This window comes from Sturnira hondurensis, unplaced genomic scaffold (genome assembly GCF_014824575.4).
Source record: "Sturnira hondurensis isolate 20B ecotype Veracruz unplaced genomic scaffold, ASM1482457v3 Scaffold0006413, whole genome shotgun sequence".
NCBI lineage: Eukaryota > Metazoa > Chordata > Mammalia > Chiroptera > Phyllostomidae > Sturnira > Sturnira hondurensis.
In genome coordinates, this window is record NW_028079044.1 from 20,705,634 (window position 1) to 20,725,848 (window position 20,215).

General features: G+C 41.4%; 1 protein-coding gene across 1 annotated transcript in view; it reads right to left on the minus strand.

Annotated features, from left to right (window-relative positions):
- The window catches only part of ANTXR1 (ANTXR cell adhesion molecule 1), a 235,364-nt gene that overhangs the window by 102,477 nt on the left and 112,672 nt on the right, over window positions 1-20,215 (minus strand). The window contains exons 11-12 of the mRNA XM_037048197.1: window positions 17,674-17,743; window positions 16,157-16,235 (exon numbers count right to left, since the gene is read on the minus strand). Of these exons, the coding sequence (XP_036904092.1) occupies window positions 16,157-16,235; window positions 17,674-17,743 (149 nt within the window). The remainder of the gene's footprint in view (window positions 1-16,156; window positions 16,236-17,673; window positions 17,744-20,215) is intronic.

Below are 20,215 nucleotides of genomic sequence, written 5' to 3' on the forward strand. Positions count from 1 at the left end.
GAAGGAGTCTGAAAGCTTTTCTAGTCCAATTGCATATCTGATGCATGAATGGTATTTACATAATCCTGCCAAATTGTCAAGCTGCCTGTGCTTGAATAAAGCCATACAGGGAACTCCCTCCCTCCTGAAGCAGCCAGTTAGAAAGCCTTTTGAGAAACTGAGCCAAAACTGTGTCTATCAGCTTATTCTATTCCTTGGATCTACACAGTAAAAGCAGATGTACTTGTTTCAGGACAGCCTTTCAAATATTAAAAATGGACATTAAATCTTTCTTCGTGTCTCAAGGCTAAAGAGTCCCAATTCTGTAGATTATTTATATAATCTACCACATTTGGTATTATTTTTCATATATTCAGTTTCTCTAGGCTCTCCCTGACATGCTCTTTGTATACTTGAGTGGATATTTTACCTTCACTAAGGTGAGGGCTTCCATGACTTCTTTAGTCTTAGACACCATGCCTCCGTTAATTCAAGCAGAAGTCAGTCTCTCTGGAAAGCACATCACTGTACCAATTCTCACAGAACCCACAACATTAGTGCACGGAGACTCACGTTGAGTAGCTACTATGTACCAGGCCCTGTGCCAGCTCTTTAAAGACCAGGATTTTAGCCACATTGATCTGATCCCAAAGCTCATGTTTGTTCCCACTTTTCTTCTCCAACTAAGCCTTTCCTCTGTGTTTTGCTAAGCTATATCCTTCAAAGGACATATCACCTATAATTAGAGCAGCAATGGAGGCCATCCTTTTTCCAGGGCTGAGATGAAACATTAATGAGTCACTTGTAGCCTCAGGGCTGTGGATTGGTCACTTTTGGTACAAAATTCCCTTCAGCCCAAATAATGTAAAAGTACACCAGAGCCTATTTCCCTTCCCAATGACCAAATACATAAATCCATAGAATCCAAATTAATGCTATTTTGTTAGTATACTTGGAACATATAAGTGCTGTATTTATCTTCCTAAAATTTTGCTTTGTGCTTCCTTTGAATGGCTTTCCATCACCCAAGCTCTATCTTCTCATTCATATCTTCTGCAAAGTCTTATATCCTCTCCAGTCCAGTCTCCCTTTACTCCTCCAGGCTGTGTGAAGGGAGGGGCAGGTGGATGTGGGAGCACCTTGTACTGGAAGTGGGCTACAGTCAGGGTGTGGAAATCCATAGGGGAAAGTTAGGTGTGGGCCCTGGGCCTGCTCTCCTTGATTGGTTGTTGGAAAATGTCTTCTCCAGGGGTCTTAGAGTCGCAAAACAGTTCAAGGAGGGTCTTGTTGTGGAAGACTTTTTGTGCTGAGCAAATCATGAGCTGCCTACATGTTATATCTGAATGTCTAAAATGATTAATCCAGCTATCCTTTGCAGGAAGGTGAACACATTCTTGGGTAACTGGGAAGGAATCCACTGGATCCATTAAGAGGATAGTCTCCTTAATGATCCCGTACGCAGTTTGTGTTAATTTACTTATCCAAAGGCTTGTGTGAAGGCTCAGGAATCTTCAGAAGAGATGGGAAATTTCTGAGTGCTTCTGATATTTGCCTTTTATAGCCCAGAGTGTATACTAACATTTACCTTTTGGAGCATATATCTTGTCTTGGAAACTATGCTGTAGGATTTTGGAGGTCTAGGAGTGGCTATTCTTTGCAGTCCTAATACTTTGCCCACAGTACTATTTTAATATATGTTGGTCCTGCTCTGTGGCCCGATTCACTACCAGCAACCCCCTCCCTGTACTTCTTTCCTTAATGAAGTGGCCCACATGCTTATACCTGCTGGTATGAATTATCCATCCCAAATATAGCTACCTATTTTGACTGATGGACTGTTTTGCTGACCTTGGAAAAGAAACAGAAGAAAAACATCTTCTTTGATTTCTACTTTTTCTGAAGAGCATGCAATGATTTTTTATTATGTTGGAAGGCCAGATTGCCACTCAGCACAGGCTACTGGATTCGTTCCCTATCAGGCTAGTGAAATTCAAGAAATTTTGGCAAGCGCAGCCTGGCCAACTCTCTTGTTTACCTAGATAGCCTTATGACTACAAAACTGGGCTGGATTTGTATTTTCCTGTTATTTCAAACCAATTAGTAACAAAATTGAACTGATTTACAAAACAGACCCAGAAAGTTGCCTAGGACAGAAGTCTGCAGATAGTTCTGCAATGTGGTCCCTGACCTCCTTTGTAGTCTCTCTTGGTTATAGTCACTGGAGCCTCCATCTCTGGGCTCCAGAACACCCCTTCCTGAGCCAGCCTTGACTAAGGCAGTTCATGCACCTTCCATCTTGGCTGGTCACATCAGTGGAACTTCCATAGCCTAGTTTTCTGATATTCCAGGGTGAGCACAGGCCATGCCAATGTTTCCCAAGTCAAAGCTTTTCTTTTCTTCTTCAAAAAATTTATTGATTTGAGCCCTGGCTGGCATAGCTCAGTGGATTGAGCGCGGGCCTGCGAACCACACGATCGCGGTTTGATTCCCAGTCAGGGCACATGCCTGGGTTGCAGGCCAGTTCCCAGCAGGGAACTCACAAGAGGCAACCATACATTGATGCTTCTCTCCTTCCCTTCCCCTCTAAAGATGAATAAATAAAACATTTTTAAAAAAATTTATTGATTTGAGAGAGAGGAAGGAGGGAGGAGAGAAAGAGAGAGGGAAACACCAATTTGCTTTCCCACCCATTCATGCATTCATTGGTTGATTCCTGTATGTACCCTGATGAGGGAACCTGCAACCTTGACATGTTGGGATGATGCTCTAAACAACTGAGCTACCCAGTCAGGGTCACAGCTTTTCTGTAGTTAATTAGATTCTTTTTTTTTCAGACAAAAGATTGTTTATTTACTGAGTGAGGAGAGATTGGAAGCTAACATCAAAACTGCATTACGTATAATGTTTCAATTAAATATTAAAGAAACTCCAAAATATGGCAGATAAAGAGGACTTTTCCAACTGGTCCCAATTTTTTTGTCTCTGACCTTCTCTGCTATTGCCCAACTCAACCAATTACAGGCAAACTGGCCCCAAACCGCCTTTACCCAGGCCACACCCTTAGGCAATCCTGATTCTTTCTTCATGGCCCAGTTCACTTATCATTTCTTCATGAGTCCTTCTTTGTGTGCCCAGACTCTCCACATCATGCTATCACTGGGCTAGGCATTGTTCGTTTCTCTGCTAAAGCACTTATCACGTGAAATCACAAATCCTTGGAGTATTTGTTTGTTTCCCATGTATTACCGTGTTTTGCCGTGTACAATGAGCACCCATGTTTTTGGCCCAAACTTTCAAGGGAAAAAGCTTTCCTTTTAATTTTTTAATTCAACTATTCATTTATTTATATTTGGAAACAAAGCTGATATTAAGTATTCCAGGGTATTCTGCATACAGATACCATTATTGCTTTCTAGAATTACACTTTTAACACATAAGGATAAATAAGAGAATTAAAAACATTTGTGCACAAAAGTGCGCATTATACGTGGCAAAATATGGTATATCTTTGTGTCCTTCGAACTTAGCAAAATGAGTGACTCAGATGCTGTATCAGTTTCTGTGGTTCTCTCTGGTATCCAGCCTTGTGCTGTAGACCCTCATAAACAAGGGACTTGCCCTCAATCTCGATCCAGTTGAGTGGGCTATTTCTAGTCCACCTTCTTCAGGTTTGCATCCCTGACAAGGGTCTGCTCTGAGTGGAGCTGGTGCTGCTCTGAAGAGTCTTTGACTACTGCCCTGCCTGGGATCACTGATTGCAACTTCCTGGGTGGCAGATTTTTCCTCTTAAATCATGTTCAAGTTCCCCATGCCCCCTGGATGTGCATATTGAATTATTTATTGGCCACCTTCTTGGGAAGCCTATTTTCCAACCACTTAATGAGTTCTAAGCCTACTTCATTCTGGCTTCCTTCTCCTACCAGCAGGTGTCATCACCTCAGTATGACCCTTGATTAAGTCTATTCACTCACTCACTCATTCACCAGCTATCTGCTAACTACTATGCACAGGCATTGCGCCAGGTGTGGGTTGCAGTGAACACGACACAGCCTTTGTTTTTCCTCAAGAAGCATATGGGCTACACTGCACATGAGAGGCAACTGACCTCTCCTGTGTCTGTGCTTTCTTTACTCCCAGTCTCCAGTTGTTTCCAAACTCATAACCTACCTCTGCATGGCAGCTGGAGGCCCACTTTCTATAAGATATTAGGAACCACGAAGTATTAAGAATAATACTGATGATAATCAGGTCTCTCTTGCTGAAACAATGAGCAACAAGAGTGTAGCTCAGCAGGACTTAGTGTGAGAGGAGGGAAAGAAAGAACAACTTGGACTGTGGAAACGGGACCTGCGGAGAGAGGGTTGTGCAGTCTTTGTCTGGCAATACAAAAAGGGAAGGTCCCTAGACTGTTCATATGGGCCAAAATTATTCTTTTAGGCAAATTCTGATTTTTATAGCAGAAAATATGGTCCAAAGGAAAGAAAATAAAACAGAGGTTTCTGATTTTAAAATCTTGGGATTCTTAAATGAATGGAATTGGGAGTGAATAGCGAGAGCAAGTCATTTTTCTTAAGTAGATTTTAATCATTAAAAGAAAATTGGAGGGCAATTAGTGACAGGTAAGCAGAATGATAAGAGACCCATATATTTGAGATTTACTTGACAAACTTACTAAAATGCTGAATCCTGGGCTCCCTACACAAAAAATCCTGACATTTTTGGGTTTCTCAGCCTTGGTACTATTGACATTTTGGACTGGACAATTCTTTGTAGTGTGTGTGGGGGGGGTTCTTTCCTGTGCATTGTTTTGTTCTCTCTCTCTCTTGCTCTCTGCCCCCCCTCTCATATCTATAGAAAAATATGACTAATTCAAGAAAAGAACAGCCTAAATTAATAAAAATCTGAAGGACAAAACGATTTTAAAACCATTGGGAAATAAGTTGGTATTGTGTTCATCCTCATAGCAATCGAATCATACTCCAAACCACAGTGAGTCATGGCTCCTTCAGGGGACCCTGGAGGGTCCAGTCTGCTGTGAAATTCTCTCTGAGGCTGAGCTTTCATCTGCCTGAAATGGTACCTCTGATAAAATGCCCACAAACTTACTTGGCCTGATAGAATACTTAGAATAATAACAGGAATTTTCTCTGTGCCAATAATGTATCAACTTCAATACATACTTGTTTTAATTCATTCTTATAAATAGTGTAAATATTCTCCTTATGTTACTCTTGATTCATTTACTTAGAAAACCTTTCTTCAAAGTAGTGAAGAGAGAGGAGGGCTGGGTAGCTGGAGGAAAACGGTGAAGGGATTGCCTTGGCTGGGTGGCTCAGTTCATTGGAAAATTGTTCTGTGCACCAAAAGGTTGTGGGTTTGATCCCCGGTCAGGGAATATACTTAGGTTTTGGGTTCAGTGTCTCTCTCTCTCCCCCTCTTCCTCTCTCTCTAAAATAAATAAAAAAATATACTCAGGTGAGGATTTGAAAAAACACATGAAGGGATAAAGCCAAGTACATATTGATAGTTACAAAGCAGCCATGGGGATGTAAACAGAGAGAATACAGTCAATAATATTGGAATAACTATGTATAGTGCAAGATAGTTTCCAAACTTGTGAGGGGAAATCACTTGGTAAGTGACTATATAAATGTCTAACCACTATGCTGTACACTTGAAACTAATATAATATTGAACTTCAACTGTAATTGAAAAAATAGTGAGGAAACTGCCACATAATCCTGTTTTGCTTAACACCAGACCCAATTTTGTGGTGCCAGTTTCCCTGCAGGCAACATCTTCTGAGTTTCCCCCAGTCTGTTCCTAAACTTGTCATGATGCATACTTCTTAATCAGGGGATCACTGCCTACTTATAATCTACAGAACATAAACAGTACATCTTTTGACGAGACAGGCCATTAGATTTTTACACGGCAAGAAAAGAGAATGGCAATAGACTAGCGTAGAGCTGTCATTCTTTGACAGACTACCGTGTGTCTCAAGCCCCTTATATATTTTACCTTGAATCTTTACAGGGACCATGGAAGATGGGCTCTGAGATAGGCTCAGTTAACTTGCCCAAGCTCACCCTGAACAGTGGAGGGGCTAGGATCTGAAATTAGGATTTTTGACTCCATATCCTATTTTCTTAATTCCTCCATTATGCTATAATTATAGGGCAATTCTTATTTTGGTGCCTTAGGGCTGAGTTTGCTGCATTTTTATTGCACAGGCATTGGCAGCTGCAATAAAGAATAAGATTGCAGCTGCAATTTTTTCATTCAAAAATTTTTTTCTGAGCTCTGCCCAGGTGGCTCAGTTGTTTGGAGCATCATCCCATATACCCCAAGGTTGCAGGTTCGATTCCTGGTTGGGGTATGTATGGAAGGCAACCAACTGATGTTACTCTCTCACGTTGATGTTTCTCTCTCTCTCTCTTTCTCTCTCCCCTCTCCTCTCTTCTACCGCTCCCTCTCTCTCTGAAACCAATAAAAACATGTCGTTGGGTGAGGATTTTTTTTTTAAATAAAGAATTTCTCTGAATAGTGACTTGACATGGGTCTACTCAAATTTACTGGATCTTGTTACTGTTTGTAGCCAGGCTGTTTCTCATATAAATTAGGAAGAAAAAGAGGAGGTCCCCCATTGATTTCCTGTTGATTTTAGGTCCTTATGTCTAACTTTAGGTCTTTTTCCTTTCTTCAGAGATGATGATTCTCCAACCCAGAAACCAGTACGAATCAAACCCTGAGCACAGTTAACGGGGAGGAGCATCAGCTAGGCCTCACTGCTGCGCGCCCTGGGGCAGCGGGCAGGTGCTCAGGGGCTGATGTGTGCATCCTAGCAGGGTGGTCGTCAACCTGACAAATGGCCCCAAGTTAGAAGACACCAGAAATTGATAGCAAATGAAAAGAAAAGAAAAAAAAAAAAGAAACGGATCATGACCAAACTCTGCTCATGAACATGAGTCTGCTCCAGTCCTTGCTTAGGTTTGTTTCGCTTCAGGGAGGGCCTCTTCCCACTTCCTCACCTGGAATTGTTATTTTTCAGATCACCGCCTGGGTTTTACCTTGTGACTCTATCTGGCTTCACTCCTATACCATCTACATCTGGTTCACACAATCTTATTCTTTATTTTATGCTTTTTTGTGTGATTGTTTGACTTTCTTCTCCAACTGGATTTTAAGCTCCTTATGGATATGATTTATAAAACGTAAGTAGAGCGCTGGAGATACAGTAGGTGTTTGAGAAATCCATGTTGAATGACTCTCTGATTTTTGTACACTTTAGGTGGGAAACATACAGAATTTTAAGGCATTTGTCTAAAAGAAGACAACCATTGGCCACGGCCTGGTAGCAGAGTTGGTTATGGTGTCGTCCTATGTGCCAGAGTTGAAGTTCACTCTCTGGTCAGGGCATACACAAGAAGCAACCAATGAATGAAACAGCAAATTAATTTTTCTCTTTCTCCTGTCCCCTCCCTTCTGCTATCTCTAAAAAAATCAATAAGAAAATAGTTAAAAGAAGACAACCTTCCATGAAAAATTCTTTAAAGCACTTAATGTACTTGTTTTGTTCTCAAAAGGACAAACTTCTTTTTGATATTTCCCTTAAAGTGGTACCATATTAGTAATTTTTCTCACCTATTACTAGAGACTGGGGAATAACATGGAAGCCAGTGAAGACTACAGAGATGAGATGCATTTAAATTTGCTGGAAAGAGAGGCTGTGTGACCATTTTCTATAGTCATGGAGCTCAACAAAGTTTACCATTTGTATAGGAATCTTTTAGCTCTTGGATGGAAAAATCTTTTTCCTGTAAAACTTCATGGAATTTCTGCTCCTGGCAGGGGCAACAGTTATTTGTTGTGAATCTTGAAAACTGTGACACAGTTGTCCAAATGGGCACCAAATGAAGCGAGAAGAGAAAAGGCTTGACTACATATTTTAAATTATCTTTGGTTCCAGTTGATGGAACTGAGAAGGCTGCAACTGGCATCGACAAGACTAACCCTTTACTCGGACCCAGGGGATCTTTTTTTAAATCTAAAAACCTTGCCCTTCAAACCAGCTGCTGCCCAAGAAACAAACTCAAGTCCAAGACCTTACTTCATATTCTGGATGACCACACAGCTTGCTTCTCTATTTCGCTCAGTGATAGCTTCATTCGTTTCAAGTTGAGCTTCTGGGTAGGGCCTGTTGGATATCGGAGTTTTACATTTGAATGTAGGTCCCTTTGGATGAACTTGGACATTGAGTCTGTCTGCTTTAGTTACTTGGGCTTGGTTGAGTGATAAACGTACTCCTAAGGCTATATCTTGCCTCAAAAGAGTCTCTTCATTAAAACAAGACTCTGAACTGAGGAGCTAACTGTTTGGGAAGAGTCTCCAACTAGTTCAGTAATTTTGACTAAGCATCTACTATAATAACAGCTAATATTTATGGAGTGCTTGCTACCTGCCAGGTCTTCTGCCAAGCACTTTACACATATTTTATTTCATATTCAGAACACTGCTAAGAAATGTAAAGTACTATTATTCAGATTTTATAGATTAGAAAATTGAGCCAAAAAGGGGCTACATAACTTGTTTGAGGCCACGCAAGTTGTTGACAGCAAAACTGATCTCCTGATTTTTCCCCTCAACCTAAAATCCTCTTCAACCTTCCCCTTGTCAGCTGAGGGCCACTCCATCCTTTCAGTTACTGAAGCCAAAACCCTTGGGGTCATTCTTCTTCAAAAAAAAATTAATTCTTTTTAGTTGAGTTTATCGGGGTGGCATTGGTTAACAAAACCATATAGGTTTCAAGTGTACAGCTCAACGAAACATCATTGCATACTGCACTGTGTACCCATCACCAAAGTAAAGTCTTTCTCTGTCCCCAGTTATCCTTTCTTTGCCCTCTTCCACCTGCCCCCATGCTCCTTTCCCTCTGGTTATCACCATACTACTGTGTGTGCCTGTGTGTGTATCTCCCCAAGAAACCAGAATTATCTTCTGGAGGGTGGGCCCCTTGGAAACCTAGTACAGGTTTTCCCCACTAGGTGATTATTCTAGGAATTTGTCAGTATCAGTGTACCAGCTGGCATTATTGTGAGAGGCTGTGTTTGGTTTCAGGGAATTTTTGTGAAGACTCTTTCAATGTGTTTGCCTATTTCATGATGGATGATTTATGAGTGTACCTGCTCACAATGTGCTGAGTGTTCAGCAGTTTTTGACCAAATATAGCATGAACTCCATGCCCCATCATCCCTATTCACCTGATCTTGCCCCAATGATATTTTTTGTTTGTTTGTTTCCTTGGATGATGAAAGTCCTCAAAGGGAAATGTCTTGCTATTGTAGAAGAGGTGAAACCAAAGAATGGCAAAAACACTAAAAGTCATGAAAATTAATGAGTTCTAAAACTGGTTCAAACAGTGGGAAAAAAAATCTTTTTTTTTTTATGGAAAAAAATCTTGATAGGTATATTGCATCAAATGGAGAACGCTTTGAAGGTGACTGAAGTTAGAACATGTAAGAATAGTAATAGAATCTTTTAAAATACTTATTTATGATCATTACATGTTGAAAAGATAAAATTTTAGATATGAGTTAAATACAATGTATTGTGAAAATTAATCTGACTGGCTTCATTGTACTTTTTTAATTGTATGTTTTTTTCTATTGCCATTTAGCCCCTTTATTTCCCCCTCCTCCTGCAATCACCACATTGTTGTCTATGTCCATGAGTCCTTTTACCTTTTGCTTGATCCCTCTATCCTCTAGACTGCCCCCCCCATAGCTGTCATCCTGCTCTCTATGAGTCTTTCTCTATTTTCTTGTTAGCTGAGTTTGCTTAATACATTCCACATATGAGTGAAATCATGTGGTATTTGTCTTTCTCTGACTGATTTATTTCACTTAGGGCAATGTTCTCCAGGTCCAACGAACATAGAGGTGCTTATGTTCTTTCAAATTACTGTTTTGGGTTTCTTTGGATAAATTGCCAGAAGTGGGATCACTTCTTTTTTTTACATTTCTTCTTTTTTGTAGCCAAGTAATATCCCATTGTGTAAATGACCCATAGTTTAATCCACTCATCTATTGATGGACACTTGGGCTGCTTCCACATCTTGGTGATTGTAAATAATGCTGCAATGAGCATAGGGGTACTTATGTTCTTTTGAATTACTGTTTTGGGTTCCTTTGGATATATTTTCAGAAGTGGGATCACTGGGTCAAAAGGCAGATCCATTTTTAATTTTTTGAGGTATCTCCATACTGCTTTCCACAGTGGCTACACCAATCTGTATTCCCATCAAGAGTTCAAGAGGGTTCCCTTTCTCCACATCCTTGCCAACACTTGTTTGTTGCACAATTTTAAAAAATAAACCAGAATCCACACTTTTTTAAATAAATAAATTGTTTTTTGGGTCCTCTCTCGTATATATTTGTTTAATGTCCTTATCTTTTCACCCCACCCCCTGACAGCTGTCAGTCTGTTCAATGTATCTATGCTTCTGTTTCTAATTGGTTAAATTATTTTGTTCATTAGATTCTACATATAAGTGAGATCATAGAGTATTTGTCTTTCTCTGACTGGCTTATTTCATTTAGCATAATGCTCTCTAGGTCCATCCATGTTGTCACAAAAGGAAGATTTTCTTATTTTTAAAAAGATTTTATTTATTTATTTTTAGAGAGAGGGGAAGGGGAGGAGAAAGAGAGGGAGAGAAATATCAATGTGTGGTTGCCTCTCATGTGCCCCCTACTGGGGACCTGGCCCATAACCCAGGCATGTGCCCTGACTGGGAATCAAACTGGTGACCCTTTGGTTCACAGCCCACACTCAATCCACTGAGCTACATCAGCCAGGGCATATTCACTTCTTTTTTTACAGCTGAGTAGTATTCCATTGTGTAAATGTACCACAGCTTTTATATCCACTCATCTACTGATAGGCACTTGGACTGTTTGGAGATCTTGGCTGTTATAAATAATGTTGCAATGAACATAGGGGTGCACATACTCTTTCAAATTAGTGTTTTTGGTTTCTTAGGATAAATTCCCAAAAGTGAAATTGCTGAGTCAAAAGACAGTTTTTAAAAAAATTTTTGAGGTAATTCCATACTGGCTATACCAGTCTGCATTCCCACCAACAGTGCACAAAGGTTCCCTTTTCTCCACATCGTTGCTAACACTTGTTGTTTGTTAATTTATTGATGATAGCCATTCTGACAGATGTAAGGTAATATATCATTGTGGTTTTAATTTGCATTTCTCTGATGATTAGTGACATTGAGTATCTTTGCATATATCTATTGGCCATCTGTATGTCCTCTTTGGAGAACTGTCTATTCAAATCCTTTACCTATTTGTTAATTCAATTGTTTTTTTGGTTGTTGCTGTTTTTTTTGTTTTGGTGTTGAGTTATCATTTCCTTATAAATTTTGGGTATTGATCCTTTATCAGATGTATCATTGGTGAAAACGTTTTCCCACTCAATGCACTATCTTTTCACTTTGTTGATGGCTTCCTTTGCTGTGCAAAACTTTTTAGTTTGATGTAGTCCCATTTGTTTACTTTTTCCTTTGTTTCCCTTGTCCAAGGAGATGTATCAGAAAAAATACTGCTATAAGAAATGTTCAAAATTTTATTGCTTATGTTTTTTTCTAGGATTTTTATGTTTTTGCAACTTATATTTCTTTAATGCATTTAGAGTTTATACTTGTATATGATGTCAGTTAGTGGTCTAGTTTCATTATTTTGCATATATCTGCTCAATTTTCCAAACACCATTTATGAAAAGACTGTCTTTAACCCATTGTATATTTTTGCCTCCTTTGGCAAATATTAATTGACCATAAAGGCATGGGTTTATTTCTGGTACCTTTATTCTATTCCATTGATTTATATGCTTGTTCTTATGCCAGAACCATGCTGTTTTGATTACTATGGCCTTGTAGTATAATTTGGTAACAGATAGTGTGATACCTCACAATTTGTTCTTCTTTTTCAAGATCATTGAGGCTATCTGAGGTCTTTTGTGGTTCCATATAAATTTCTGAAATATTTGTTCTAGATCCATGAGATATGCCATTGGTATTTTAATAGGAATTGCATTGACTCTATAAATTGCTTTGGGTAGTATGGCCATTTTAATGATGTTAATTATTCCTATCCATGAACATTGTATATGCTCCCACTTATTTGTATCTTCTTCAATTTCTTCCTTCAGTATTCTTTAATTTTCCAAGTATAGATCTTTTACCTCATTGATTAAATTTATTCCTAGGTACCTTAGGTGTTTTGTTGCAATAGTAAATAGATTATTTTCTTAATTTCTCTTTCTGATAGTTTGTTATTGGTGTATAAAAATGCCACCAATTTCTGAATATTAATTTTGTATCCTGCTACTTTACTGAATTCGTTCATCACTTCCAGTAGTTTTTTGGTGGAATCTTAGGGTTTTCTATATACAGTATCATGTCATCTGTGAATAATGAGTTTTACTTCCTCTTTTCAAATTTGGATGCCTTTCATTTCTTCTTTTGTCTGGTTGCTGTCACCAGAACTCCCACTACTATGTTGAATAAAAGTGGTTGAAAGCAGCCATGGCTGATGTGGCTTGGTGGAATGAGTGCCTGCCTGTGAACCAAAGGGTCACTGGTTCAATTCCCAGTCAGGGAACATCACATACCTGGGTTGCAGGCCAGGTTCCCAGTTGAGGGTGTATGAGAGGCAACTGTTCAGTGTATCTCTTAAACATTGATGTTTCTCTCCGTTCTTCCTTCCTTCCCCTCTCTCTAAAAGTAAATAAAATCTTTAAAAAAAAAACAGTGGTGATAGCAGACATTCCTGTCTTTTTCCTGTTCTTAAGGGAAATGTTTTTTAGTTTTTGTCATACATGGTCTTTATTATGTTGAGGTATGGTACCTTTATTCCCACTTTGCTGAGAGTTTTTATCATAAGTAGATGCTGAATTTTTATCAAAAGCCTTTTGTATATCTATTGATATGACCTTGTATTTTTATTCTTCATTTTGTTTAGGTGGTGCATCACATTTATTAACTTGAGAATATTGTACCAACCTTGCAACTATGGAATAAATTGCACTTGATTGTGGTGTACAATATTTTTAATGTATTGCTGGATCTGGTTTGTTAATACTTTGTTGAGGATTTTATCATCTATGTTCCTTAGAAATATTGGTCTATAATTTTCTTTTTTCATAGTGTCTTTATCTGGTTTTGGAATTAGGATAATGCTGGCCTCGTAAAATGAGCTTGGAAGCCTTCTCTCTTCTTGAATTTTCTGGAATAGGTTGAGAAGGAAAGGGGTTAGCTCTTCTTTGAATGTTTGGTAAAATTTATCGTGGGACCATTCTTGATTTTTCTCTTCTCAAGCTCTACATCCAATGTTTTGGGAAATCCATTAGCTTTGTCTTCAAATTATTCCTGATGCTGACCACTTCCTTCCTCTCTATTGCTCCCTCTTGGGTCAAGCTGCCATCATCTTTGGCCTAAATTACTGCCACAACCCTCCTAACTAGGGTTTCCCTGTGTCTTTCCACAGGCTGATCCAGTAGCCAGGGTGACTTTTCAAACAAAAATCTGATCATGTTGTGCTTCTGCGCAAAAGCCAGAGTTCTCACAAGACCCTCCACTCTCCATTCCTTTTACCTCACTGCCACTGCTCTTCTCACTCGCTCTCTCCCAGTGACTGGCCATCAGTCTTGCTCTTCCTTAAACACACCAGGTGTCTGGTCTTGGGGTCTAAGCACTGGGGCTCTCTGTTTGGTATGTTTTTCCCCTTGTAGCCTCCCAGTCAACTTCAAGCTCTGAACTCAAATGCCATCTTCTCAATATATCTCTATTTACATTACACTCACTCAAGAAGTACCAAATCCTCTTACTTTGCTCCATTTTTAAAGTGGAATATATTATATTTTAACACACATATATGTTTCATATATATAACACATATATGAAATATATATTTTGTTTTATATTTTAAATATAAATATAACATACTTACATACATTAAAATATTGTATTTAACACATGTGTTTTCATATATAATATGTATTATATATTTCATTTATTATGGTTCTTGTTTATTATCTATCTTCTTTTCCCTCCCCCTCCCCCCTAGACAGAGATTTCTGTCTGTTTCATTCTCTGATGTAGCCCAAGCAGCCAGGGTAGTGCCCAGCACACTGTGCATGATCAATGAGTATTTGTTGAGTAAATGAATGAATGAATCTGAATCTCAAACCTTAGGGTGGCTATAACTTTGTTGTAGACATATACAGCATTCTCAAATCAAAAGGGGAATAATGCAGATGCTATGAGGTGGTGTTGATCAAAGCGCCAGTTGAACAGAAAACTTAGTGACAGGCATTCGGATGAAGACAGACAGGGCAAGTGCAGGCTGGAGTGAGTCGGGAAGGTACACAGGGAATTGACTGGGCATTCTTTTTGTCTGGTGTTACATTAGTGAGGACACCCTTTCTTTGGTTTAGAGGCCCAGGACTTAAATTTGTAGTCCTGTTTCTGCCATACCACACGTTTGGTTTTGAGATATTTTCCCTTCTCATTCCCCTGCCCTTGTGGCCTCAAGGTCATGGCTCTTTCTCTGGTATGATTCGACAAAATGAGAAATACAGGCCCAAATTGTTGGATCATTCAGAGCAGGCAGGAATCTGGAATGAAGTTGTTAGATCTGGGGTATTTTAATCATTTCCTGCAGGTTGGCAGGTTCCAAAAGGATCAATTTCTAAAAGAATCAGGCAGGGCGCATTTGAAGAAATTTCACTGCTTGTGCAGAGAGTTTCTGTATTCGGTCTCCGAATTTGATGTTCCACTGATACATCCTTGAGACGCAGACATTTCTCAGACACTTCTTTGTGATAACTCTACTCTCTTTGGTCAAGTAAAACGTTTCTGTTGCCTGTTCCCATTGCACCAGCTTATGCTGCTTTCAAGAAAACTTTTGGTTCAAATACAGGAAGAAAAGTGTGTGGGAGGGGTGGAGAGGCAGGCATTGGGAGGGAGGTTGTGTGTCAGGAGGCCTGGCTGTCTGCTCATTTATCTTACCCAGCTTCAGTGCTGCCTGCTCCCTTTCCTCCACCTGTGATGGTGATAAGGGCACAAACCCCAATTACTGAGGGACTGCAAAAACATGTCCTCCAAAGACTGGACAGGAATTGATCATAGCATCTGCCTAAGCTGACCACCAGGTCAAACACATAAGCCCCTAGAATGATCTAAAGGAACAAGTGCATTTGGCTGCAGAATCTGAATATTCAGACAAAAATTTGTTTGGAAATGCCTGTGTCAGGGCCTGAGGTCTGTGTACAAGCTAACCAAGCCCTGACTGCCCTTCCACGGGTGAACTCTTGAGACAGGCAGTGGGAGGGAGCAGCTACACAGGCCACGGTGTGTCCACCCACAGCCTTGGAACCACCAATCTAAGACCCAACCCAGAGTCTGTTTCAATTGGTCTGGCATGAGGCCAAGACATCAATATTTTTTAAAAGCTCTCCAGGTGATTTTATGTGTAGCCAGAAATGAAAACTGCCTGACAGCAGAATCCAGGGACGGGGCATCTGAGAAGCTGGCGGGGAAGGACACAGTCCCTACTGCTGCCTCCCAGTCCCTATGGCCTAGCGCCCCTTCCCCCACTTCCCTGCTTCATCAGTTTTCCATTTTCTCCTGGATTGTTTCCACAACCATATAAACGCGCTGCAAGTTCTCCCATTCTGAATAAAAGACTTTCTTTATACTCTTCATACATCTTTCTTCAGTTACTGCCCATTTTCCTGCTCCCCTTTAGAGAAAAACTCCCTCAGACAAACCTTCTGTATATGCTGTCCAATTTCTTTCTGTGCATTTTCTCCTAAACCCACTCCATGCAGATATCCCCCCTCACTGTTGCACAGACACTGGCCTGCCTTCCCATCTGGTCATACCAGTGGGTTCAGGTCTCACCTACAGTCACAGAAATGGGGCACCTGGAGAAGCCTAACATAGGCATTCCTGATATATTCCGGGTGCAGCACACCCTTCACCCAGTCCACAACTGGCCTAGCAGTGTTGGGATGAAGCTCAGTGAACAGAATGCAAAGCAGACAACTTCCCAAGAAGATAGGAATGACAATGAAGCCTTTGGTAAAAGGAAAGGTGATGACTTACACAGTGCGTGGTGGTGATAATGACAGAACTGGAGATGAAAGACAGGCCATCGTTCATGCTGACCTGGAGTGCAGCTTTCCTGCAAAGACAAGGGAACCAGAGATACTCAGCATGGTGTGCCTGGGGCCACGGGTCTCCTCATAATTACCCCTGAGACGATAGTCTCATATCCTGGAGGCCTGAGCTGTCTCCTTTGCAAAATGTGGAGCATGGTTTCTAGGGTCCCTCCACTTCCAACATACCAGGGAGATGTCAGGATACTCTCGGCTGGCATGCCAAGGCAATGCATTCAGGCCTTCTTGCACTGCAGCAAATTGCACTGACTGGGCAAAGCCTGCTTCCATTTAATTCACTTGTCACACTGTAGTAAGATGAAGGATTCTTTTAAAATGGTCCAAATTAGTAGGACTAAACTGATCAAGCCATAAGCTCAATGCTCTGCTGTCATTATCTTGATTCTCAACTATCTGATTCTGGTTGGGGCAACTTTGTTACTATCCAGCAAACTCACAGACATGCAGTAATAGATGAACTAATTTGCCTTCTACCTCCTCCCATCTACGAGACTCACCGAAACACGAGCTTGCATTTTGCAGGGTGGGTATAGGGTAGTTATTGGAATCAGTGGAATCACAGGCTGATGTTAGGCAACCTGAGTTGGAGATTTACAATTTGAACAAATGATTGTAAGCGGAAGTCAGATGAACCAGTTTAGCATTTTTCCCTTAAAGCCATTATTCTGTCTTCAGCCTGTTATAGACATGTTTACCGAGAGGCTAGTTTGTCTTCTCTCACAAACATTGCTTCTTTGGTTCCCCACATATTTCTTTTCCTGCTCAGGGTGCTCATTCTCTCTCTCTCTCTCTCTGGTGACTATTTTTTAAAATCACATTTACTAGCACTTATTATGATTGCACCATCAGGACATTTCCCCAGTAAGTTAGTTCCAGGAACCTCCTGCCGTCTGGGTGAAAACCCTGTGCTCTGTGGAGGCGCAGAGGAAGGAGCCCTGAGTGTAGTCTCTGACAGCCTGAATCTGGGCCTTGAACCGTCCGTGGACCTACTCAGCCTTTCTGAACTTCCTTATCTCTAAGGGGGTGATAATCCCCTGGCAGGGCAATTATGATGACAGGACAAGGTAATGTGGGTGAGAGTGCTTTAAGAAGTGTGAGAGCTTTCTGGGGATGAAGCAGGACAGACCTTGGTTTGGGCCAAAACTCTTCCATTTACTGCTGTGTGACCTTGGGCCAACTGCTTAAATTCTCTCAGCCACAGATTTCACATCTGTAGACTGGGAAGATGTGAGTATCTTGCTTGTCAGGAACTTGGGAGAGTGAAGTGAGATACCCTCTGGAAAACATTTACTCTCGTGCCTGGCTCACTGTAAATACTGTTTATCATCATTCCCTGGAAGAGTCTCGGGAAAGGCCCCATTATGACAACGAAGAGAGATGCGTCTTTCTTTTCTTTGTTTCCTCTGCCTCCTCCCCCAGGTTCAGCTGCTGGTGGAAACTTACATGCCAACTTCTTTTAAGATTGGTGCTGGGCAAAGCAAATAAGTGTCTTCCACGGCAAAGGGCTTCTCATCTGTAAAAAGGAAGTCACTGGATTAAGAAGAGCAAGGCAAATTTATAACTTCAAATTCAGTGACTCCTACAGCCCTCCAGCCAAGTCCCGCAGAGCACTAGAACATCAATGACTCTCTGACACAGAGACTCATCTTGAGCTGGAAAATTCAGTAGAGTGAACTCCAGGTTCCCTGCCTAAATACTAGCCCCCAACTCTGTATGCCCAGTTGAGTCGATCAGTGCGCAGATGGAGACTAAGTTCTTACCAGAGACCAGACGTAACTGAGGAGAAATTAGAAAATATTAGACTGGTCCTCAGGGAGCTTCAGGTCTAAGTCTAACTTGAGAGCCATGCCATATACGTGGAAAAAGTTCACTGACAAACACAAGAAGCGACTAAGCCAAAATAACACTTGGCTTCAGAAGACAGAGAACTTCCTTTAGGTGGGTAATGTTGTGAGGTCGCAGAGAACACCAAACTTAGGCTGTGCTTCTGGGGAGAGATGGGAAAGAGGCATTCCTGTGGGAGGAATGGCACGAGCAAAGACAGAGCAAACCAAAGTATGTTCCAGGGTAGGACATAGGTAGGATTTGAAATGATCAGTAGAGGAAGAAGTTTGGTCTAAGTTATTTGCGTTGGACTGAGGGATTTGGGGATAGGTCTATTGGCTATGAAAAGAATGTTGTGGGTTTTTGGAAAAGAACTTGCTGGGGGCAGGAAGGAGCCCAGATCTTTGGGGGAGCTGAAAGAGAGTCAACAAGACTGTTGAATTTGAGTAAGACAATGGCTCAGCCTGAGGCTAGAAAAGGCAGCAGGACCAGATGTGACCAAGGCCTTGTAGACCATGGTAGGACATTGGGGACTTTACTCTTTTAGAAAAAAATCAACAGGAAGCTATTGCAGGTTCCCCTCAAATTTGGAATTAGCATCAGCAGATTATGGAATGTTGCCAGAATAGTGAGGATGTAGGGATGTAGTGAGTAAAATTATGACTCTCACGATGACAGTGGTGGATCAGCCAATGCCTGAACTGACTTATTATTTTCAAGACGTTTTCTCATCTGTGATAACAATAATGACAGTGATACTCCTGGGGCAAGCTCTGTGTTGGTGCTCTCTAAGTGCCTCACATACATCGTATAACCAAATTTAACCTTCTAGAGTACTGTCAGAAGAATATTATTTCCTTTCATGTTAAAGGCAAGGAACGGACATAGAAAGATGAAGAAACTTGCCCAATGTTACAAAGGGGAGTTGGGTCTCCATCCAGGCATTCTGGTTGCCATCTCTTGATAAGAGCCTTGCTTTATCTCCTTCTCACAATGACCTTGTGAGCTGAGGCAGGGTTAATTAGGCTCATTTTTCAGATGCAAAACAGAAGCTCAGAGGCAACAGTAACCCATGGTAGCACAGCAAGTCAGAGGCAAAGCCAGGACTAGAACTAAATTCTCCATTATTCTTTCCTTGCCAAAAGCCTCTCCATTCCAAGAAAGGTTTGTATTAGAGAATAAACCGAAATGGGGACAGGCGTGGCTCACTAGAACCTATATTTATTTTCTTTGGGCCAAGGCTTATCCTACTTTACATGCACCAGTAATATCTGGGAGTGGGGACCGCTGTGCGTGAAGCCTGCCCGCAGAGCAATGGGGCAGCCACAGAGCGGCCACAGCAGGCCTCGTAATTGCCTGCTGCATTCTGCGGGAAGAGCTGGGTCACACTGAGGAGTTCCCTCCGAGTCAGTACACTGCAGTGACACGCCAGGGACACCCGAGGGCCCAGCATGCCCACGTGCTGTGTGTTTGCCCAGGCTCACTTCCCGGACTTTCTCTGCACAGCAACTCTCCCTTCCCTCCATCCCAACTGGAAAGGAGGGAAAGGACGAAATTAGCCTAGTCAAGTAGACATTTCTCTTTCTCCCTCTTTTTACATTCCTTTCCTGCCTGGGAGTCTAAATGTTTCTGGAGTTCTGGAGCAAAGCAGAGGAAAATCTGGCTGGGAGCACTGAGGACTTTGCCGAGGCTACAGGACAGGCTTGACATGGCCTTCCATAGGTTTATCAGCCTCTGAGGCTGTGGGCCCGCTCTGGGGAACTGGCATTTTCTGCTCAGAGAGGGATTGTTTGGTTTGGAGCCTGTTTTCACTTTACCACAAAAATGAGTGACTTTTTTCCCCTCTCTCTCTAAACAAAGGAGGGCCATTTGGTTTCCATAACGCAGATCATCTGACTCCTTCCTGGAACGTCCACTTGGGAAGCAGGGCACAAAGCCTTCCTTCTCAGCCGGGCCACGTTTGGTTCAGGTGCCAGGCCAACCTCACTGCTACCTCACCAGTGCCAGTGGTGTTGTGATGTTTATGGGGCCACAATCCACTCTGGGGAACGACTGAGGCCTGAGCTCCTCTGTCCACCAGGCAGCCATTTCACTGTGTGTTAGCACCGAGTGGGCAGGGGGAATGGGGACCAGTAGCTAAGACCAGCCACTTGGCTTGTGT